This window comes from Leptosomus discolor, chromosome 18 (genome assembly GCF_034619465.1).
Source record: "Leptosomus discolor isolate bLepDis1 chromosome 18, bLepDis1.hap2, whole genome shotgun sequence".
NCBI classification, from domain to species: Eukaryota; Metazoa; Chordata; class Aves; order Leptosomiformes; family Leptosomidae; genus Leptosomus; species Leptosomus discolor.
This window is the reverse complement of record NC_141408.1, coordinates 11,382,682-11,406,679: the sequence shown is the minus strand read 5'-3', so window position 1 is coordinate 11,406,679 and position 23,998 is coordinate 11,382,682. Positions and strand designations below refer to the sequence as shown.

At 52.0% G+C, this 23,998-nt stretch overlaps 1 protein-coding gene across 1 annotated transcript in view; it reads left to right on the top strand.

The window, feature by feature from the left end:
• Positions 1–2,128: 2,128 nt before the first annotated feature.
• The window catches only part of LRRC75A (leucine rich repeat containing 75A), a 91,096-nt gene continuing 69,226 nt past the window's right edge, over positions 2,129–23,998 (top strand). The window contains exon 1 of the mRNA XM_009961447.1: positions 2,129–2,392. Coding sequence (XP_009959749.1) covers positions 2,129–2,392 — 264 coding nt within the window. The remainder of the gene's footprint in view (positions 2,393–23,998) is intronic.

Genomic DNA, 23,998 nt, shown 5'->3' with positions numbered 1-23,998 from the left:
CCTCATGCCAGCAGTCATGAGCTGCCTTCTTGGAGGAAGACACCAGTGTTTGGTCCTGTGTCAGATCCTGTACAGCATGGCTCTGCAAACCAGAGCCAAACCCTACTGGAATCAGTGGGGCTGTGTGCTGCTCTTGTGGTCCGTGTGTAAAAATGCATTACATCAGTTGGCCTTTGGAGTTTCAGAAACAATTGCATGGGCATCCAGCCATTTGGCTATCGAGGAGAGCTGCCTTTTGTTCCTCAGCTTAACATGGTGTTTGTGTGTTCGTGGATGCGCAGTTGCAAGGGATGCAGAGGAGGCAAAAAGTTCTCATGTGTTGCTTCGGGATTATTTCTGATGCAGTTGCAAAATGCCCCCACAGTATGTCCCTGCTGCAGGAGATGATGCTTCCCCAGCCCGGGGTGCTGCACAGCACAGCAGCTGTGGTGGGTCTTCTCCTGCCCTGGCCAAGCAGAGAAGTGGAGGTGGATGAAGAGTTTGCTGCACTTCTGTGGTGGAAAACAGCCCCTCGCAGTGGGAGGGGGTCTGAGGCTGCTGCTGGGGCCTCGTCAGTCCAAAGCTTATTCCTCCCAGGCATTTCTCGAGCAATCTGTCTCCTGCAGCAGGTGAGCAGTCCTGTCTGGAAGAGTTGTTCATCATGATCTTTATCCGAGAGCTTTAATCCATGCTCTAAGCCCTGCCAGCGGAGTGCCTGGAAGATAAGGAGTGATTGAATACTGGATGGGGAGCTCCTGGAAGGAGCAGTGTGCGCAAGGGGCGGTTGCAAACGCTGGGTGAGGGTGATGGGGGGGCGGGGGGGGAGGCTTTGGCTGGGGCAGGGGATGGCAGGGCACAAGCGGTGACTTCCAGATGGGCACCGGAGCGGCTGCGGACAGGGATGAAGGTGAGGGAGGAGGCCAGAAGGTGCAGGAGCAGCCGCGCTTTGGTGTGGCACCGCAGCCAGAATCGGAGCTGGAAGTCCCGCAGCATCCCCCTGCCCCGGTGAGGGGCTCAGCGGAGCACCCGAGGCCCCCCCCCCCGGTCAGGTCACAGCCTGTAGGTCCCTTGAGGTGAAAACACACCGGGGAAACCCCTCCGTGCTCCTCTCCGGGAACCACCAGCAGGGATGCCCCCCCCCCCCCCCCCCCCACTCTGCCTCCAGCCAAGCCCCGGTGCCTCCCTCCCCCGGTGCAATCCCCCCCCCTCCCAAAAACCCGGTGCAACCCCCAACCCTGCGGGCTTTGAGAAGGCGGCGGAGGAAGGAAGAGCCCCGTCCGGCTCCAGCTTCCTCCGCAAGCCCTGCCTCGGTGCACGGTGCCCGCCCCCGGCCCTCCCCCGGCTCTCCCCGCCGCATGCACCCCACAGCCGGGCGAGCCCAGCCGCGCCGCGCCGCCTCCCCGGGGAGCCCCCGCCGCCGCCAACCCCCACCGTCCACCCCCCCCCCTGCCGCGCAACAGTTGCCCCCCTCAAGTCGTGGCCGCCCCCCCCCCGGCTCCCCTCCCCGGGGGAGCCCCCTCGGCGCCGGGAGGAGGAGGAGGAGGAGGAGGAGGCGAGGGCTGCTCGGGGGGGGGGGGGGGGGGGGGGCTGCGCGGAGCCGCCGCCGCTTTGCAGCGCTGAGCACTGCCGCTCTCATCGCTCCGCTGCCGCCGCCGCCCGGGGTCGGGAGAAGGAGCTCCTCGGATCCCGGCTTCTCACCTTCCCCGCAGCGATGGAGCGGGACTGGGGGGCCGCGGTTTGGCTTCTCTCCGCCTGCGGGAGCAGCCGTTCTTTCCTCCGCCTGCGGGAGCGGAGCAGCCCAGCCGCCGGGCACCGGCCCCCCTGCTAAGCTCCCGGGGCCACCGAGCCCCAGCCTGCATCCCCTGAACCCCTTGTGCACCCTTTGAACCTCTCGTGCGTGCGTGTGTGTGTGTTCCCCCCCCCCCTTTGTGCATCCCCCTTGTGCACCCCCAAACCCCTTGTGCACCCCCTCCACCCCTTTGTGCATCCCCCTTGTGCACCCCCAAACCCCTCGTGCACCCCCTCCACCCCTTTGTGCATCCCCCTGTGCACTCCCAAACCCCTTGTGCATCCCCTCCATCCTCTTGTGCATCCCCCCCCGCCCCCATTGCATGCAGCCCCAGGGCTGCAGGAGCCGGGGCCACACACCATGGGCACCAAGCAGACCAAGGGCTGCCAGCCGGGCAGCGCTGGGGAAAGCCCCCCGGCCCACCACCGCAAGAAAGTACCCCCCAAGGAAAGGGGGGATTTCCTCACTTCCCTCGTGGTGAAGTCCGGCGAGAAGTTTGGGAAGGGCGGTGGCAGCAGCTTACCCCCTTACCACCGGCGGATCTGCATGATCCAGGACATGCTGGTGCTGGTGAAGCAGGGGAAGCAGGAGGAGGCCACCGAGCTGCTGAGGCACCTGCGGCAGGTGAGGATGGGCAGGTTTTTCTCCTGGGAGGGGGGAGGTCTGCCCGCTTGCGGTGGGGAAAAGGCAGTCTAGGAGCAAACCATCCCAGTTTGGAAAGCCTGCTCGCAAAGAGGGGGCACGCTTCGGTTTTTGGGGGTCTAACTTGCGTGGCGTAATTTTGGGGAAGCGGCTGAGGAGCTGCAAGGGTGGTCGTGGTGTGGCAGATGGGAAAATAACCCCGGGGAGGTGCTTTGCATTGTCTGCAGCGAGGAACCCTGCCGGGTACATTTTTTCTTCTTCCCTTCATTGCTTGTGCTGATAGCTCTGGGGTTTGCAGTATGCACAGCCCACTCAAGGAGGTTCCCACTCAACTTTCAAAAAGTTTGGTGTTTAAAGCAGATCTGTAAAAGCACTGAGGCAATTCGAGCTGGCAGCTTTTGAGAATCAGCTCTTTTCTTCCTGTCTCAGAAATACCAGGAGTTGGCAGCTTTGCTTTTTATCTTGTTCTTTTTGACGTGCAGTCACTTGGTGGAGTTTTGCTGGTGTTGACTGGGGTGGAAATGAGCATGTGAGATGCTGTATGGGAGCGGGGAATTAATTGTGTGGAGCCTGAGACCTTTCCCCTTGAAAGTTTGTTTGAGCTGGGCATTAGCTGAGAAGCAACACTATGGAAAGTTGCGGTGAGCAAACAGAAAGGCAGCGGAGGAGCACTGCTCCGTATCCAGCAAAGTAGCATTTAACCTTTTCTACTGATAGATGGTGATGAAAAGACTGAAGTGCTGGGCGTTTTCGAGGCTCTGGGGTACGCAGGGCTCTGAAAACCAGCAAGTTTTTCATGCAAACAGAAAGCAGACCGGTCTTCAAGCTTGGTTTTTCTCCTAAGGAACCGGCAAAGCACCCGGCTGTTCGGTGTAACCAGTTCTACCACCTGGGGAAAAGTTGCTCGGATCTTTGCTGGGCATCGGGAGCTGCTTTCTTGCCCCGTAGATCTGCTCGGTGTCAGTCTGTTAACGTGAAAGCACAGCTGATCTAGAGTCTGATGGTTTTCTTCTTGGTTTTTGTGTTTAGGTTTTGGGTTTTGCATTTTTTCCCCCCAATTTTTCTGTTAACTTTTTAGCATGTGGATGTGTTGTTCGGGGCATGTCCCTGACCCCTTCAGCCCAGCCAGAGGCACACTGCCATTTACCCTGCCAGGGTCCCTCTGCCCAGCCGGTTTACGTGATTTCGGACTATCTTTGGAGCAGTCCAGCTGAGAAATCTGAACAGTTTCAAATGCGTTTGCATTCCTTTATAGAAAGCTCTCGCGACTTACTCTCAACCTTGAGATGAAGTGCTTTTTCTGAGATGAACGTGCCCCCTCCCGAGGAGCTGAGGGTGCGACTCTTTGGGACAACGACCTCTCCGTGCGGGATCTGTGTGACCGCGCGGGTTGAGCACACGGCCGGGAAAACCCCGTGGGGCAGAAGTGGCCGTGAGTTGGACAACAGATCAGTGCCCAAATGTTGCACCCTCTCAGCCACGCCAAAGCTTTATCATTGTGCCAGCAGCCCATTGGAGCTGGCAGAAAGGCAGGTGCTAATTTTAGAAAGTGTTTATATCAAACACCACCCCCCTCCCCAAAAATAAATCTTGGTGCCTGTGAAGTACTGTGAGTCCCTCCCAAGTTCCCTCTGACTTCTGATACTGTTTTTTCTCGGCGATGCTCTGGGCTGTCCTCCACGGGTTGGTTGTGGAGAGCGTGAGGGAGCTGGGATGTGTCCCAGTGGCTGCCCTAATGACAAATCTGACCCTGGGGGCATCCCATCATCTGACTAGGGGGGGAAAAAAAGCTAGGAATTAATTTTAAAATGCTGGGGGAAGCAAGGAACCTGTTACAGTCAGATAAGTCTTTGTGAGTGAGTGTTTCTGAAGAGCTTGCTCTGATAAAATACGTCTTAGAGTGTCAAAATAGGGAACACTTTGTCCTAGATACTATAATAGACTCGAAGCACATTTTTAATGAGGCAGTATTATTCCTTGCCTTCGGGTAGCGAATGTGGGATGCCCCACTGAACAAATCCCGATTGCTGTGGTCTTCCACGGGCTGGCTTTTGGGAGGTGGTGTTTTCAGGGTGCACTGGTGGCTGCAAGGGATGCTCTGTTTGCTCCCAAGGAGCTGGGGCTACGAGGTGGTGGGAGTCTTTGAGAGCTGAGCTCCTGCTGCGCCCCAGCCTGAAAGTGAGGATTTGGGGGGAAGGATGAGCTTCTCCCTGCAGAGAGGGATGGAGGGTAAGCCCGGTGGGGCAGAGACCTTTCCCCATGAGCCATTTTTATGGTACCCATCGCAGAGGGGCTGTGGTGTTGGTTGGTCTGTGTAGTTACTCACGTCACGGGCGATGCTGCTGCTGCAAAACTAGGGGTTTTGAGCAAACCTAGTGACCTGGTGCTCAGCTCTCAGTTGCATTTAGACTTTGTATTTTTTGAAAATCCCAGCCATTTAGGTCACTGGGAGCCTTTCCACTGACCTCACCAAGCTCTGAAGCCAGCCCAGCGTGCTAGCGAGGGGGTAGGTGACAGCATCGCTGCGTTTGGAGGTGCTCCATCCTTTTTTTTTCAAGCAGGATGAGCGTGTTGCCAGACCTGAGGCCAACCAGCTTTTCAGCTTTCCTTGACATAAAGTCCTGCCCAACCCACCCGCTGCAAGACAAGGTTCAGGGGGCTTCTCCTCTTGCCTGCCAGGGCTCCCACAAAAGCTGTGTTTGATAAGCAGCCAAAGGGCAGGGCAGCAAAATCGTGTTTTAAACATCATGCCAGAGCACAGGCAGGTCCTGCCCTTCCAGCCCCTCCACTGGCACCAATGTCCAGCATGGCCTTTTGCATTTCACCGAATTTACCCTCCCCTTAAATGGGAGCGGTGCTGTTTTATTTACAGGCTCTCGTGAGGATTAATTAGTGTTTCCAAGAACGCTTGGAGGTTGCAAACAACTCTAAAAGTGCTAAGATACAAAGCGCTTAAAAAAGGTAAAAAAAGTGAACAGCAGACAGATTTCTTTGCTTCAAAACTGCTCCGCGGAGGGGTCAGAAGCGGTCTTCGGTGCGGAGGCAATTCGATCCTGCTGCCTGCCCTCAAAATAACACGTATTACTGCGTGCAGGAGCCATTCAAAAGGGTATGTGCTCCTTTGGCACAGCCAGCCTAATTTAACAGCAGGTTCTTTAGTTAGAGATACTGGTTGCTCTTTCCTTCTGCTCCGGTAACGCTGTCAACTGCCTGGAGCCCAAAGCCCACACTGCAAAATTAATATCCCCTCCCAAAAACGTGCCCTCCACTGCCCTCTTTGGATGAGGTGTGTTTTCCTGGAAGCCATCCTCGCCAAGGCTGCACGTAGGATGCTTTTGTCAGTTAAACGCATTGGAGGATAAATGGAAATACACTGAAATACTTAACATTTTATCGAGGCCGGAGTTCAGGGTTGCAAGAAGCTTGCTAGTCACCTGGATGGAACCAGTTGCCTTTCGTGGAAGTAATTCTCAAACTGGATAACTTTGAATAGGGTTTCTTCACTATGAAGCAACTTCCTAGATTTACCTGTCAACATCATCTCCGCTTTCCTGCAAGGGGCTGCTGCAGGGCCTCACTCTAAGAGAAGGTGAAAACTGGATTAATTAAGGGTGTCCAGCACTTGGAGAAACCTGGGATCCCGCTCTCAGACCCTGCACCCCATCCATGCTGGCTGTCATGGATGGAGAATTGCAGCTCCTCTGTGCTGATGAATTGCTGTGCCCGATACCACCAGTTGCAAAATAGAGAGGATTTAATATTATGTAGCATATCACTTTTTTTTTTTTTTTTACTTTCTTTTTTGATGCACTCTTGAGTTTCAGTGGTTAAAGCAGCCAAGCGCTGTCAGTATATTAAATTCTGGGAGTGTCTCTCCTGCTGGGGAGAGGATTTGTAAAACAAAGCATGTTTTCCTCCTCTCTGCTGCCAAACGGATCGTTTTCCCAAGTGAAATGGTGAAGCGCTTCCCAGCACATTACGTTTCGCTCGAAGAATTTGCCATTGGTTATGGCTCGACGTGGAGTTTTTGCTGGGCTGTTGCTGCTGCTCTGGCGGAGCTGGGCTGGTGCGAGAGGGGAGGAGGAGGCATCTACCGGCTCCGGGCATCACCTGCATGGAGCAGGAGGTGTACAACAGTTCCAAAAAGAAGAAAAAAAAAAACAAAGGGGAAAAAGAGGGTAAAACAGTGTAATAAAACTTCTGGGCGCTGAAGGTGGCCAGAAGCCAAAAGGTGAGGTCCAAGGTGCAGCAAAGCTGCACGACCTGTAGGGTGGCTTCTCTGCTCCCACCAGCCTCGCCTGGGCAGTGGCAGGGTGTGAAGGGCAGGGGAGAGCGGTCAGGGCCCCTCCTGGGCAAAGACACCACCATAACTCCGATTTGCAAGAAGGGGCTGGGGGCCAAACGCGCTCTGATGCCCACTGAGCCGTGCAGACCCTGCGCCCGCGGTGCAGGCAGCCGCCCCTTTGCCACGGACAGCCTGCGATCCCCATGGTCTGTCCCCCAAATATATCCCTGCCATAGTTGTGGGTGTCCCCCTTCCCTGCCTGGGGCTGACCCCTGGGTTTTGCAGCCAAGGGTTGGGGGCAGCAAGGCGTGAGATGTCCCAACGTCTGCCCTGCTAAGCCGGTGATTAAATGCCTGCTGCTTCTGAGCAGCTGCCCGGTGCCTTGGGGACTGCGTGGTGCAGGGATGCTTTATTAATTAAATGATGAAAATCTTCATCGAAAGAGGGGGCTTGGCCAGGGGGAATAGTAAAGAAAAAATAAATTAAAAAATAGCTAATGTAGAGACAGTTCACTTTGGGCTGCTGTGGCCTTCTCCGTGCTACACCAGAGCAAAGGGCTGTGTGATAAAATTAAAAAGCAATTCTTGGGGGCAGTCATTCTGCTTAATGAACATTGGTAAGTGCATTAAATGGCAGCTGATGTAGATGGAGGGCTATTTATCCCAGTTGTCTCTGTGATTTGTGTCACACCTGTTGCTGTTTTCTTCCTCTAGTTCCCTCAGTGCTCAGGATTCTGCAGTTTCTGGGCGGGCAGGAGCTGTTGGGGAGAGTTTGACGCGGGGCGGTGGAAGTGGCGAGCCACAGCTGACGGCTGGGGTGGCCCGTGAGGTAGCAATGAGACATCAAAAGGCTGGCAGCCATCCTTGGGAGGGGAAATACTGCTTCTGGAGCTCTCAAAGAGAGAAGTATGGATGTTTCCAAACCTTCCTGGGAAGTCGGCTCCAGCATTTCATGTGTGCTCAGAGATGCTGAGATGAGGAGGGGAAGCTTTACCTGAGTTCAGACCAGCTGGGCAGTGTTACACCGTGGCAGGCTTGACAAGCAGTCACCCATGAAGATGCAATTTGGCCCCTTGGTGTAACTTTGTGAGCTCAGTAAAAGCTCCTGAAGCGTTTCATGGCCCAGTATCAGCCTGGTCTGTGTGTTTTGCTTCGCGTGTTACACAGTGTGCACCTTCACTGTGCACGCTGAGGGTCAGGAGTGCTTTCGGGGTTATTTATTTCCCCAAACTACACTTAAGAGACAGCGATGCTGTCAAAGGTGGATACGTTGTCATGTGGGTTTGCAGCGTCTCTGGCAGCTCATCAGGATGAAGGGGATGTTTTATGGTCCTGCCTTGTCTCAGATTCAAACTTGCTCCCTGAAGGATGCTGGCCTCCGGCTTTGCACCAGCCTCAAAGCGTGCTTCAGCCCTGCAGATGCCAAAACTGCTTCAGTGTTCCTCCTCAGCCGTGCGGTTTGACGTGCTTATTGACATCTAGAGCAGACCTCGGGGAGCGCTGCGGTCTGGTTGATATGATGCAGCTTAGCCGCAGCCCGCGGGTGCCTTGTGGCCGGACTGTGCTGCTCTCACCCCTGTGCACACCAGCCATGGGGCATCATCCCCCTGGAGACCATCCCGTGGTCCCCGGGATGCTGGAGGACCTTTAGCATCGTTTCTGCCATGCGAGCGAACGCCTGGTCCCTCCTGAGAGCGAAGACGGGACAATGCATCAGAGGTGACTGAGGCTGGAGGGTTTCTCAGCCCCTCGCAGGCTGTGAAGCTGCTGGCAGGAGGGCAGGGATGAAGAGGTTCGCAGCACTGGGCTTGTTTTTCTGCGAGCGGGAGTCCCCGGGACAGGGACCAGGGGCCAAGGCCGGGTGCTCACTCTTGCCTGCAGCACCGGGCACCGAACAGTGGAAGTTGGGTAACTCCAACGCTCATCGGGGTGGCTTTGGGATTAGCACTCGTTTCCTCTGGTTTGGGTTGCTGCCGAAACCACCAGTGCTCCCCACAATTATTTTTAACCCTTAGGCTGCTGGAGGTGTTGACAGCAAATGACCATTGCCTGGCAGTGGTGCAGTGTTTTCTGCCCCAAACAGGGTCTCTGGTCTCCTCGCCGTGCTCCCTAACCCTGCCCTGCTGCAAGCCGCTCACTTTCAGCATCTTTCTCCACTTGCTTTCCATCCTGGCTCCTTCTTCTCTTTTTCCTTCCACTGTGGAATTTGCAGGTGGATGCATCCCGGTGTCTGCTTGGCGTCTAAACAGCCTGGTTTTGATTAACTCCCTGGAAGGTGGCTGCCGCTGCTTCTCCTAAGGCAAATGTGTCTTGGGGGGGATGCTGAGATGCAGGGAGGGAGAGGAAGGTCAGGCAGCGCTGGGAAGGGCGGAGGCGGTACGTCCTCGGCAGCGTGGGCACAATCCCTGGAGCCTCCCTGTGCGGCGGTGATGCTCACCCTGCCGCTGGCAGGGAGCAGAGCGGGTTTTCTCTTCTAGCAGGGATTTCCCTGCTGGGATTCGGGAATCGCATGCATAAGTAATCAGTGTTGCTAGTGGATGCATTTATGCAACACACGCAACACGCTCAGGCCCGCCCGCCTTGCTGCAAGGATGGCAGTGAGAGCCTGAGCAGGGGCGAGATCCATGTTATGTATCTGCTTGCATCTGAGCAGCACGACCTGGGTGAGCTCCCTTCGTGGCCAGCTTTCCCAGGGTCCCCAGCTCAGCCTTTCTGGAAGCGCTGCTGGCTCGGAGGGCTGCGTGCCTGGGGAAGCGGTGGCTCCGGTGCGTGCCATAGCTCGGGATCCAGGAGGCGATGTGGCACGGGGCTGCCTCGTCTGAAAAGGTCAGAGATGAAACTGCTGGGTCAGACCTTGGTTTCCTTCCTCTGGACCTGCAGAGCTGAGCTGGGCTTGGTTAGGCCAGGCTGTTTGCTGCTGGCCAGGAGCGGTGGGCAGCTGGCTGCTCCTGGATGGAGGAGGAGGAGGACCTGCCTGTGCCCTCACCAGAGCCAGAAATCGCCAAGCTGGGCGAGGTTAATGGTTGCAGTTGGCAACCCAGCCTCTATTCAGCACTTTATCTGTTTATATAATAGCAGGAATGTGTCTTTTTTTCTCCCCCGCCTCCCAGGCTGCTGCTGCTTTCGTGTCTGATGTGAAATGCAGGCAGCTCGGGGCTCCAGCCCTCAGACAGGCTGGCATGCACCCTTTTTTTTTTTTTTTTTTTTTTTTTCCCTTTTCCTTTTTATCTTGCTTCAAACTGTAAAACCCCTGAGTCTGAGGATGTCTTCTCTCCCTTGCCAGCGCGTGGGTGTGACGGCTGTGTGGGGAGAGACCTCCCTGCAGATGCCGGCGCTGGGACCTGCGCTGTGATGGTGTGCCTGGCTGTGCACAGGGGACAGGGATGCAGGGGGATGCACTTGAAATTCAGTTTATTGTAGCTTCTTGATAGTTTTAGAGCAATAATAATATTCCATGTGTTGGGGGGATGGTAACCATGACCTCCCCTTAGGTAAGGGAGGTTGTTATATATTAATACTAATTTCATTCTTGTACAAAGAGATACGGGATTTTTTTTAGCGTTTAACATCTGCAGGTCCCAGCCAAAAACCTAATGTGATTTAATGCATAATTCCCTTTCTCTCTTTTGTGTCTCTCAGCCTCTTTCTCCTCCAAATTTTGGAGAGAAGACCAGTGAATGGTAAATTTAATCTTGCCTCTGAAAGCAAAAGCAAATTGTCCTTTCCATTCCTCCCAAAGCAGAAGGTTTTAGCTCCAGTTACTCCTGGCTCTGTCCTTCCTGCTTTGCGAGCAGGAGCTGCTTCCAGCTTTCTGGTTTTCTCAGATCTTGTCAAGACTCTTCATCTTTCAGACTTCGTGTCTTTCAAAGTCAGTGATGGTTTCTTTGGGCGAGGGTTTGAGCGCATGGCATCGTCAGCTCGAGGGAGAGCCTCGGACATGCACTGGAGCTGACAGGAGAGAGCTGCCTCTTTCCTCGTGCCTTTGGGTATCTCAGTGGGTGTCTCATTCCTTAGGGCCTCTTTATATATTATATCTTCCTAGAGGCCTGGCTCTCTTGCTGTTACAGAGCAGGACTCAGGTTTGATATCGGTGGAGGAATTTCCTTACAAGATGTTTCTGGGTTTTACGCGTGTTCTAATGGCCTGTGCATCCTTGTTGGCCTGTGGAGGGTTTCCTTAAGGTCTGCTATTCGCAGGCGGTGGATCCTTTAATGTCCCTTTTGCCTCTGAGGTTGGTTTCTGGGAAATAGCAGCAGCATTTCCAGGGCGGCCTTGCTGCGGACCTGCTCCTGCTTCCCACTGGCACTGCTCCTCCGGTCTCTCCCCGCGAGGTTTTGCAACGTTGGTGGGTGTGCTCACGGGGGCCGGGGATTGCATTCTCGTGTTGCACAAGAGATTATTTCTGAAGCACTGTCCCTAAACTTCTAATAGTTATGAGTGGAAACGAACGTTAATTAATTAAAAGAGAGCCCAAGCAACCAGCCTGCACTCTGGGCAGGACCCTCAGGTGCCGGGGGGGGTGCGCGTGTTTCTTTGGAGGATGGGGAAGTGCGTGCTGGGTTTCCCAGCTCCTTGCTTTGTGTTTAGCTACAGAAAATGCGAAAATGAATGCTAGCTGGGAAAGCAAAAGTATGCCAGGTTAGAAAAAGCCAGCCACCAGGGTGGGCCGTAGGGTGCAGAGCAGCTCGGCCAAGCTGGGGGGGAGGGGGCAAGTGCTGACCCCTGCCCTCACCCAGCCGGGGGACGCTGTGGCACCCGTCGGGGATGGGATCTCCAGCTATGCGGGAGGTGAAGCACCATTTTCTAAACCTCAGCATGTAAAACGTGCCGAGGTGAGTGAGTGCTGTCTGTCCCTTCCTCCCCCTCCAAAGCACGATGAGCTCAGAAAACATGATATTAAAAAACAACAATCCCTTTGATGGTTCGTGTGTCTTCATCTTGCAGGCAGCAATCTGCTTTTTGCAAAGGTAGATTCCCCGTGTTTGCGTGACTGAAGGGCATGGGGCTTTGAGCAAATCTGTGCTTGGGAGCTCCTGGTCCCGTGGCCGGGTACCATGCTGGGAAACGCTCCTGGAGCTGACTCTGTCTCTGGGGATGCTTAAACTGAGCCCACTTGGGGGATGGCTGGGAAATGGCGAGCAATTAATTACCATCTCATTCTGCAGAGCTGTTCCTTCGCCCCCGTCCTCCCCGAGGCCAGGCAGATCTTTTGGCACAACAGTTAAATCCCAGCAGGGGAACGTAAAATCTGCTGAGGAAGGAGAGCAGACGTGCCCTCAGCCTTTTGCAGTCTGTGGTGGGAAATGGTTGTTCTAGCCGGAGATGTGCTGAGGAGTTTTGCTGGGACACCCCTCTCCCCGTTCCCACCTTGCCTGCAGAGCTGGTCCCATGGATCACGGTGCTTGTGGTGGGGACCAGTACCATCTCTCTGACCGTGATTTGGGGCACCCCCACCTCCAGTGGGAATTGGAAAGCGGGAGGTTGGGGTAGTTCCCGTGAGATGGCAAGTGTGGGGGTGAGAACCTCAGGTTGGACCTGAGGAGTGCGAACCCCAAAAGGTAAAAGAGCACATTGGGGCAGAGCCCAAACTCGTGTGCACGAGGGATGCATTGTACCCAGTGCAGCACCTGCCACGGGTTTTGCTTGTGTTAAATAAGCCCCAGGCCCTGGTCCAGCCAGAACTCACGGAGATCAGGGTAGTGAAGCACAAATCTCTGCAGAAGCAGGACTCAAACCTGTCCAAACAACCCATCCTTGATGGTCCTTTCTCTGAAGGTCCCTGTTGACCCATGGTGGCACACAGACAGAGCTAGCAAAGCTTTAGTTCATTCTGTCGTTCCTTCATGTATTTCCATATATGCCATCTATTTGGATATGGCTCCCTCCACTCCAGAATTGGAAGAAGGAATTTAGGGGAAATCTTGTTCCCGATGGGTGCTGCGGGCTTCCTGGGCGAAGGCAGACAGTGCGAAGCAATCTGGGGTGTGGGTGTGAATGACCTACATCCGTGCTGGTGACCCCAGCCAAAAGCAGCAAGGAGGGAATCTTGATTTAAGCAGTCTTTTTTTTTTTTTTTTTTTTTTTTTTGGTGGGTAGGATTATTTTTCGTTTTCTGATCATTCTGTAAGAGAGAGGATGTTTTCCTGTTTGGTTGTAAAAAGCTGCTTCTGCTTGGTGTAATTGGACACTTCCTTTTCTGAGCAAGGAGCCTGGTGGCTCTGAGGGCGTTTATTTAGGCAGCTGTTTGGCTGGGTGATTCATTTTGTATGTTTTTATTCTGGTGGGAAATGGTGAATTTTGGGGTTATACGATTGATTTATTTTTTTGTATTTCTGACTCAGGTTACATGGAGATGAAAACAAGAGTTTAAAATGCAGTATTTTAATGTTATTTGATCAGTTAATAAGCTCAAAATATGCTGAATAGGTAGGGCAGACAAACGTCTCAAAACACTTTTTAAATTTAAAACTAGTTGATTCATTAACTAGAGTATTAATTGTGCATAATGAATAATACTTCTGGTCACCATAATTAGCAATCCTGGCCTCTCAGGTTAGGGCTTTACTTGCAGATTGGAAAACATGCATTTCTCTGTGGTACTCCTGATTCATTCATTGACTTGTTGAAGTTAGGTGTGGAGCTGGACTAGGTGAAATGAAGATGAAAGATGTTTTCCTTGTCCTTGTGAGAGAGCCAGACTCCTCCAAAAGCTGTGTTTGTACTTCAGTCTTTTCTGGTTGTGTTTTCATCAGTGACTTTCCTTAAAACTTCATCAGCCGGCGTGTCCTGCTGACCTGCGCTGACATAAGCTGTTTAATGTCAAAGCATAACCATAGGTTGGCATCATCTTAAATTGCTTGTTTGAAATTAGTGTTTTCAAGTGATTGCATTTAATGTTTAAAACTATTTTAAATACCAGTGTTAATTGAATTTTAATGTCATTGGACTGAATCCATGTGCAACCCATTCCTTAATTCTTCCTTGGCAAGACTGGGCGTTTACTAATCTCTTTGCTGAGCCAAATGCCTTTCCATGGGGTTTCTTGGGAGAGACTGAGCCATCTGGGAGGATCCCACCACTGTAGCTACTGTACCTCGCTTACCCCCAGTTTGGAGGCACCTGCCAAGGTGGATCCTCAGAGGAGCATCCAAACTCCGTGGTGCCAGACAGGGAAGTTAACTGTGAAAGATTTTACTTTCCAAGTTTCTTCCCTCTGAGCCAAGTACCAAATACCAGATCCCAACCCAGAACAGCCTCTGCTCTCCCTAATGGTTAAAAATCTTATGCTGGAAATAAAAACACACAAGCATGAGAGAAAACACAGGAAAGACTTAATTCATTCCTTTAACCCCCAAAACCTTCTGACTTTCCTTCAGTGATATATTTCTGTAAGATAGATAGGGGCAAGGTTCCCAGTTCCACCGTGGTGTAAATCACAGCACTGACTGAGTCTTGGGGTGGCAGGATCGGAGGCTTTTGAAGCATCCTGCAAAAAGTGGAGTTAATTTGCCCCAGCTGATGATCTCCTCCTTGACCTTCCCAATCAACATCCCATTTTTCTGAGGGTGTTTTGAGAGGAAACCCTCATCTCAGCAATTCCCTTCCTCAGACTGCCTGGCAGCCTCTCATACAGCAGACAAAATCAATATATTATTATGTGTGCCATTACCAACCTGTCAGGCTGTATGACGGGCGTTATTGCCTGCCCAGCGCGGGGGGCGGAGGGCTGCAATTTATACAGCCGCTCTCAACAGCGGGCTGTGCTTGAGAGCTTTGGAGGGGAATTAAGAGCATTCAGCATGACCCTGTTTGTTGTGGGGATGGAGCCTTGCCTGCTGCCATCGCCTTCTGTTCTCGCCATCGCTGAGTGCGAGGCTGTGCTTTTCATCCTCTCTTCAGATTAGAAGTGTAGCTCTTAACCATATACCTAAGTGCCCTTAAAAACACTGAGCGTCACCAGCGTGGGTGATGCAAACAGGCTCCTTCCACGTCTCTGCGGCGTTACTTGCGGCGGGGCTGTGACCTCCGTGTTACAACAGGCTTGGGAAAGACCCCGACGCAAGTGAGCGCTGGATGGACATACGTGAAAGCCCTTTTTTTGCCCAAAACAAGAGACAGCAGTGTGTCAAATGCGCCGTGGCTGTTCATAGCAGGGGGGTGTAGCCCCAGCCGATGCTGCTGGGGACTCTGGGTTTGGCAAGTTCCTTCGCGTCTCAGTTTCCCCGTGTGTGAAGTAGGAGCGTACTCTGGAGCCACATCCATTGGGGTGCGTGGGGGCTCGCTTTAGGGAAAGCTCCTCTTCCCTGGGACTGGCTGGTACAAGCATGCTTTAAGTATTCAACTGAGTTATTTCACCCATTTGGCTTAAGCAGGGGAAAAAGGTGTCTTTGGACTGTACATGCACAACATCTGCTTTCTGGCATCTCCTTTTTGAGTATAAAAATCCAGTCCTTTCCGTGGGTGAATGCCAGAAGAGGCATTTCTTCTCTCTTGCCTTGGTGCTTTAGGATGAGGGTGTCAGCAGCTCTGAGAGGTGCTAGGGCTCCAGGTTGTCCCAGCTTTTAGGACGCGTGCATCTCTCTCAACCTCCTGGGTGTGTTGTAGGCAACATGGGACTGTGTGTCTGTGCAGAATCCAGCACAGCAGGTCCCTGCTCCCACTTGGGGACCGTCTGCTGTAACTGTACCACGCACTGACTTTCCAGCACATGGCACTGGTCATTAAGTGGGTAGGCTGAACTGCAAAAAAAACCAGCATTGATGCTCTTTCTGAGCTCCTGTGTGCCCTTCATGCACGGCTTGGGACTTGTTGGTCTTCCCTCTGTTTTCCTTCTCACCCTGTTGCTGACCAGAGGAGAGTGGAGAATTTGGCACGGTGCAGGTTGACAGGTTCAGAGCCCATCTGCACCAGTGCAAGGTTTGGCTCAGGTTAACCTCTCCATCCCTGTTCAAACAGATGTAAGGCAGTTCTCTGATGAGATTAACTCCCTGAAATGTGGTAAGAAATCTCTGCTTGGGGTGCTTTTATCTCTTGCCCATCAGCTGCTGTTCTCCACCAGCACAAAGAAAATTAATAAGCTAAACTCGTCTCCTGCAAGCTGTTTTTTAAAAATTCTCTTTTAGTGTTGCCACATTGTGTAAATCAACTTTATTTTCTAAAAGGGCTCGTGTTTGCTTATGTGTGCTCCCTTCGGAGGAGACAGTGCCAGAGCAAAAATATGGGAGCCTGAAATAATCCCAGAGGCAGGAATAAAGCGCTGTTCCTGCATGTTTAAGTCATTTCACAGTGCTGCCTCCACTGATTGCAGAAAGACAAGAATGACATCTTGCTGCTGAGCATCACGTGCAAAGTCCTGGTGGGACCTGACACTGACCAAGCTCCATCTCCAGATACTTCATCTCTGACTGACCCACCCACGAGCCGGCAGGATGCTGCAGGGCTGATTTGCAGCTCGGGGGCTTCAGGCTGTGCTGCTAATTAAATGGAATGAGTTGCACAGAGCAAAAGAAAGAGTTGGGAGAAGGAAAAGTTGGTTTTGTGGTTGGGTTCTGGAGTAGGACCTGAGGGTTGTGAGCTTCTGCAGTGTGTGTGTGTGTGCAGCGCACATGTGAAGGCATGCTGTTTTGGCCTGACCCAGCTTTTACTGTTATGGCAGCTACATGTGGAACAGAGGCAGCGATACGGAGGGAGCAAGCAGCAGGTTGCAGCAGGACCGTGGCACATGGGGAGAGATGTAGCTTCACTGCCTGACTCTGGTGGGCTGTGCTCAGCCCTGAGCAGAGGTTGGGAGAAAGCCCTTGGCAAACCAAAAGGGGCTTGTTTGTGAGTGAGATCAGCTTGGCCAAAAGGGTTTGCAAGGGCTGAGCTCTAATAGAGGAGCAGCAAAGGTGTGTCGCCCTTGGGAAGCAGAGAGACAGGGTCTCATGGCTCCCCTCTTGCAGCTCGTCACTTGGCAGTCTTTGCCTTCATCACCGTGCCAAAACCCACATAATGGGGGAAAGCCTCTGTCCTACTCGCTTTGCAGAGGGAACGGAGGTGCAGAAAGGCTGAGCATCCCTCTGGTAAAGGGGAAGGGGAGTGTCCACCGGAGGAGGGAAGTCCCAAGAACAGGGATGGCGGTGTCCGGAGGTGGGCTTGGGGCAGCTGCTTCTTATCTGTTTCTGAACGTGCATGTTGAGAAAGATAAGGGGAAAAAAAGGAAAGCAGTAACACAAATTGAGTCTGCTTGTCGGCCTGCTGGCCCTCAGAAGCAGGTTTTTCCAACCTTTTCTATCATCAGTGGTGATTTTGGATCAGCCTGTGGCATCTTCAGAGAGAAACAAGGTTTTTTTCTTCTTGTTTAATGTCTTGCAAAAGAGTCTTTCCTTCAAGCATGATTCTCTGGCGTTTCTTGGGGGGAGAAGAAGGTCCCAAGACTCATTTGATGTTATTCTGTGTTAGATGCCACCCCAGCCCATTGTGAACACCGTGGTTTACCCACATCTCTTGTGTGTGAGGCTGTGGGTGTCTGGTTCACCACGGGTCAGTTGCTTCTACACTCGGAAACCAGCCCAATGACTGTATTAGTCACGTCTCAGTGCTGTCTTGATATTGAAATCAGCTGTTTCATGGCCAACTGAGAAATTTCAGCCTAGGGTTGTAGATGTCTCAGTGGGACGATAGCAGGGAAGGGGAAGCTCGGCTCGCTGGCGGACAGGGCTTCAAAATGAGCTCATCCTGGCTTTGCTCTTGCTCAGCTCATCGTCTTGCATCAGGTTTCAGCGATTATTCAGCCCTGCGGTTGTATCTGGAAAACAATATTAAGAAGTTGGTCTTGCGCTGTGGAGGCTTCTGGGGTTTTCTTTCTCTGCTGTTAACTTCAGGAGAAACTGGTGGTCAAAAACATTAGTGTTGGCTGTTTTGAAGTTGGAAAATAAATGTTCCTGGCTTGTAATGCCAGAGCTGTGGTGAGAGTTTCAAGCCAAAGACTTTGTCTAGCACCTGTGGAAATACTCTTTGGCCACAGCATTTTGTGGGATCTAGTTTAGTTTTCCCAGGAAGGCTCAACCACACGCGAAGAAGGACAAGGGATTAGCAGGGTGCTCTGTTACTGCCGGCATTTCTGGCCTCTGCTTCTGGCTGGGGATGTTTCCTGGGGTGGTATCACATTGTAAGGAAATAGGGAAATATCCCAGGGCATGGAGATAGAGGCTTTTCTTGCTGGGTGCTTTGCTGATGTTCCTCCACGGTTTGTGTAGGGGGAGGTTTTGGCTGTCCCTGCAGACCACATGAGCAGAACTCATAGGCAAGTTTCCCAGGAACAAAGAAACGCTCCAGAAATCGGTCACTCGTAGAGAACAGGCAAAACCCAGTGTGAGCCATGGGGACACTTGCCCTGGAGGCTGGTGTGTGTTGGACCCTGCTAGTGTGGGCAGCACTGTTGGGGGTCAACAGCCAGGTTTCGGGGGTGAAATTCGAAAGGATGGTGGGAATTGCTGGAGGAGGAAGGATCTGCAGTAGGATAAACGAAGGAAAAGCCAACAGCACGTACTGATGATAACCTAAAGCCATTAGGGCTGGGATGGAGGGGATGATCTGACTTGCCAGCCACGTGCTGAAGGGAGAGATCAACCCCTGCTTGTGCTGGGTCACTGTGGTGGAGGATGTGGTTTCTCCAGTGTGGTGCCTTAAGATGCCAGTGTGCAGCTGACAGCCTGGACCTCGCAGGGTTGGAGGTGACAAGAGCCAGCCCGTCGGGTGACCTGTGCCTTCGTGCTGAATGTGCAGGCTACAGGTCTTGGGCAACTGATGAGCCATTTGGAGCTGGGATGGCTGCTCTAGTTCAGGAGATGCAGCTGAAGGGTTTATCTAGGGCCCAGTTGAAGAGGAAGCCTGGTAAGATGTGCTTGAAGTGACACTTCTGCTTCATGCCCATCCACTTCAACACTCAAGTCCAGTTCAGCGTGCTTTTGGGGGCTTTGCCAGGTTGGGACAAGGTAGGGGTGAAGGCTGGGTAGGCAATGTCTTAACTGAAAAACTGCTTTGTGTCTCTGTGGATGAAGACTGCAGAGTGTTAAGATGAAGGACCTGAGGGTTGCCCTGACTGGTTAACATGTTGGATGCTAGAAACCTGCATCCCAGAACCATCCCATGGAGGTTTATGTCAGCATCTTCATTGGAAGAGCAGGCTCTTCTATCTGAAAGAAAACCAGTGCCAAAAATCACAGAGTGAAGCACCAGCTGTCCTTTCATCCTTTCGTCCCTCACTGTTGCTCTCCAAGAAGGAAACCCCTGGAGCCTGTTGGGCACATCCATCTCTCAGTGGACACTCCTGCTCTGGCTGGTTTCAGACTGGATATCTAATGGTTGAGTCAGTGGTGCCTGTTCTGTGCAAACAGTGACTCTTTGCTAGTGCAAAGGCTCTGCCTTCCTGAGAGTTCCCTCCATTTGCGTGGAGCCGGGTGTTTAGGAGATGGAGATTGGTCCCAGGTGGAGGAGGAGGCAGCATGGTACTGTGGACCTCACTCAGGAGTGCTGTGAGCCACAGCTTGCTGCCAGCACCGCTTTCTTCTTGCATCTTGGCCTCTCTGACCATGCTAAACTTGCGAGAACCAGGCTTTTGTCCTCAGTGCCAGGGCATGGAGCTCAGCCATGCTCCCATGGATGTGAAAACAAGGAATAGGAGCTGACACAGGAATAGTGATCTCCAGTGTAAACCTCTTCTAGAGCTGCCTTCTGCCTTGTTACTGGGACTGACTGGTGGTCCTTTTGGTCCTCATCTCATACCCTAACAGTGGAGGTTGGGTAGAAGCCACTGGTGGAAGGAAACTCCTAATCAGGTTGGGAATGACGAGAAGGAAAAGCCTGTACTGAAATCCGCATTGCATCAGCTAGAAGTGCCGGAGCTCTGGCGTGACTCAGCAGCGGCAGCAGCAGGTTTTCAGTGAAGCTGTCTCCTGCAAAGTGCGCTTAAGGCATGGTTTTTATCACGCACAAGTGTCAGCTAATAGCATGCTATCATCTGCTGGACATTGCACTGCCACAAATCCATCACGTGCTGAATTTCCTTTGCAGAAGCTTCCTGGGCAAAGGTGTGTTTTCTGTCTAGGTCATCCCGAGTTCATTTGGCGCACGCTGCTGGCATCTTCGCTGGGAAATGAAATATCAACAAGAGCAGCTTAATGGCCCTGACTGTCAAACAAAGCAGAAATATTCTCATTTTTAATCAGGAGAAGGGGGGACTTTGCCACCTCTTATTGCTGAACAAGAGGTACTGCTGCCTGTCCGAGAAGGAGGCAGCTCCCAGGCGGGCAGGAGGGGATGCGCGTGCTTCTCCCTGCCTCCTCCCCAGCCTGCCTGGCTTTGGGGTGCTGCTGTGGGTTTGGGGGTGCAGAGAGCACCTCTTCCCCCTTGTAGAGGACCCAGAGCTGTTTATTTTCTCTGTCTGTTCAGAATCCTCAATTAAACCTGGGATGAATTTCTCTTCTTGGCCAAGCGCAGGGGCTCTCTGGCCACGTGGGGGTTAATCTGTCCCATCCCAGACAGCCCCTGGGGCTCAGAGGAGAGATGCCAGCAGCCACCACCCTCAAGCCTTTCTGCAGTGATGTGTGGTGAAATGAAGAGGAGGATCTTACTGGAAATGTTTGCTGGCAAGTTAGTGTGCTGGCTCTCGCAGGGCAGAGTGCTTCTCGGACCAGCCCAGCCTTCAAATTGTCTGCGTCTCCTGGGATCTCATTGCCTGATTTTGTGCAAAATGCACTTCCACTGATTGCTTAAGCTTCGTTTTGCTCTGGCGAGCTGGTGTTCGTGGTGTGTCCTGGCCATTCCTTAGTGAGTCGTACCCTGTGCTGCCGTGAAGGGACTGGAGTGGAGAGGGCAGTGGAGGAAACAAGTTTTGCTTAGCAAGAACCTGTATTAAGCACTCTGCTAATCAAAAGCCTTTGGCTTCGGTGGGACTTAAACATGTGCTTATAGTTAATCAGGTATTTAAGTGGTTTTCTGACTTGGCAAGCATGAGATAAGATATCCTGAAGGAGGAGGAGGAGAGCAGAACCATGGCCTCCCAACTAAAGGTGTTTGCAAATGTGGACATTAAAGGCAGAAGGCAGCAGAGTGTGGGTCTGGGGATGTGGGTTTGACTTGCTCAGACTCCATTTCTGAAGCTTGTTCAGAGGGAGACTCTCTGCATACCCCACGTGGGCTTTGAGGCATCAACAATGACAAGAAGGGCAGTGGTTAAATGAAAGGGGAACGAGCTGGGATCAGTGTGTATCAGTAAATGCATCTGAACCTGGAGTGGAGGACAGAGGAGAGATCCTACCAGTGGCTGCTGAGCACTGGGGACAGACATCTCCTGGACAGGAGGGCTCTGCCAGCCACCCAGGGCAAGGCCAGAGGGGCTTGAGGAGGGATTTTAAGGGAAGTCATCTCCCCTCACACCTTGAAAAGCTGCTGAGCATGAGGCACTTGATGGCTGCTTGGTAGGGCTGCACAGGAGAGGCTAATGCAGCGCCTTGCTTGTGGCTGCTCGGGGCTGTAAGAAATACTTTCACCCTGGAGGGACTAAGCAGTGTGGTGATCAGGATTAATTCAAGAAGGTCACACTGCCCTAGGGCTGGGGACAGGGCTTTTCAAAATATGGGGACAACTGCCTGCATCTTCTGGCACCTTTGCGCCACTGAGCTGCTCAGTTTTCCATCGGGTTCTCCTCCATCTGGCTGCTGAGGAAGCTGAAGAGAAGAGAAATCAAGTTTCTTGCCCAAGACTATGCAGCAATTCAGCAACTAATGTGGAGAACCCTGACTCCTGCTGCTGATAATGAACGGGGTTGCGAGGACCTGCCCAAAACCAGAATAACTCCATCATTTGTGAGTCTTTAAATTGGGAAAGTCACTTAATAACCTGCCTGAAAGCAGAAGGAAGAGGTGGGGGCAGAGCGGGTAGCAGCTCCTGCTCTTCCTTTCTGTTTGGAGTCAGCTCTGACGCCTTTGCAGTTTCTTTTTGTGCAGGTGTGGAGCTCAGCAGCCGTCGGAGCATCACAGGCAAAGCAGTGCCAGTGGGAAACCCTTGCTGTCTGTGGATGCCGGTGCCAGGCATCCTTTGGGGCTTCAGCTGGGAGCAAGCGCTGCGCAGCCGTGCCGTGCCTCACTGGATGCAGCCTTAGCTCTTGTGCTACTCATCAGCTCGGCGTCACATATTTTTAGGCAAAGCTCCTGCAAAAAAGGCATTTCACAGGCTTGATTAGGACTTAATCAGAGAAGTGGGTGATACCCCAACTTCTCCCTAAGCTGGAGCTGCGTGGACGTGGCTGGTTTCAGAACGTGCCTGTTCTCATCCTGTGATTAGGGGGACAGCTCACCGGCTTGGCACGGTGGGTACCATTGTGCAAAAGCGTGTGTGGCGGGTGTTTAATGAAACTGCTTCTGAACGCCTGCTGTCAGTGTCTGGAGAGAAAAGAGCCACAAGCTCTAAGTCTCATTCATGAAAGGGGATTGCCAAGGAGTTTGTCCCTTTCCTGCACTGGTCAGGCAACCCTTGCCCCTTGAGTGGCTTTTGAGAACACGTTGGATGGTCACCAACCATGGGTGTGCATCTGCATTCAGCGATGGAAGCCTTTTTGTATCATTATCACAAGGATGTGATGGCACATAATATATTCTTTTTTTCTTTTTTTTTGGGGGTGGGGTGAGGAGAGTGCCAACCCTCTGTGTTAAATAGCATCCTCCCTGATTTCTTCTCCATGCTGCAACTGCTTTGTGCACACGTTTATTTGATTTTCTTGCAGGTTATTTCTGCTGTGGCTGCTCAGCCTTAGTGCTGGCTGCATCCCAGCGTGGGAGAACACGCCCCACGAAGCTCCTTAGGTGGTCTGGTCTTGCATATGTCTTCATATAAATCCACAGCATTACAGTTACTGTGATTATTATGCGAAGTGTAGATTATTCTAGCCTACAAGTGTGTTATGTATTGATTTGCCATTGCTTTGAATCCCATTACATGTATCTGCTTTATTAATGGACTTTATCTATGCTTGAGATTAACTGTGATGCTGGATTTGCAAATGAAAGAATTGAAATTCATGTTGTCCATATTAATTACTTGTGTGATGCTGACCTTCTTGGCAAGCTGTTAGAAGCTGGGGAAACCTTTATTTTTATTCCATTCCTGTTACTCTGTCTTAAGTAAGAAAATTAGTTTGGTGCTGTGGGGTTTGTTTGTTTTGCTCCTTTGCTGGAAGCTTCTTTTAACTGTTGAGAAGGTACCAAGCATAGAAAGAGGATTTATGCTTGGTGTGGAATAGGCTGTTGTTAACTCAAAATAACTCTTAATGTAGAAAAGGAGCAGGGAGGTTTTATTTCAATGTAGAGTTCAACCCTATTTTCTCATCTCTTGCTTTGAGTTAAAACTACCTGTATCTTGTTCACTCTAAGGTTTTACAGTGCAAAATCTCTAATACGTGTCTTCTTGCAATCATAAGTAGCCAGATTCTTGTGTTAAGTGCAGCAAGGTAGCTGTAAAGAGTAACTCCACTCTACTTGCTAGTAGAAAACCAGTGATATACCTGGATTTCGGATGTCCATGTGCCTGCAAACCAAGACTGCGATGAGGAGACCTGTTATGGATCAGGGAATCAAGATTCCTCCTTCAGCTGCTTTCAGGTGGCTGACGTTTAGGTCAGGTGCTCCCGGGAGCGGGAGGTACCCATGGGTGCCTATGTAGGGGGCAGGATGCTCAGGCTAAGACAGGAGAGGAGCATAGCCATTACCTCACCTACTAGGGCATGGTTTTGACTACAGCAAAACGTTTCACCTTCTGATTCAGCCATGTGTTTGCTTTCTGATGGTACCGATGGCAGCCCGAGAGCGCAGCAGCCCACTGGAGATGTATTTGGTGCGCTTTGGGTAGGGCTGGTGGGGCGCGTTGCGGTGTCTGCCCCTTGCTGCTGTCTGTCCAAACCCATTTCTGTCCCTGCGCTCCTCCCACCCAGGCTCCTGCAGTGGTGTAAGTGGCACAAAAAAGGTTTGACGTGTTTTTATTGGAGTCAGCTGCAATGTGTTTGTTTAAGTGACCTTTTAGTAATGTTCACATGGTTCCATGGCAGCCGGTTTAAAGTGTTAATGGAGTATTTCTCTCTCTCAAAGATGTCTTAAATTATTTCCCTTGAATAACCTACTCTGGAAAAGAGCTGTGTTGAAGAATCATTGACGTTTATTTTTACTAACACTTCTATCAATAAGATCTTAGGTTTTATACTAGCATCTATCTGCTTTGAAGGATCCCAAAGCAATTGTCAAAGCATTTGTATAGTCTTCCACCGCTGAAATT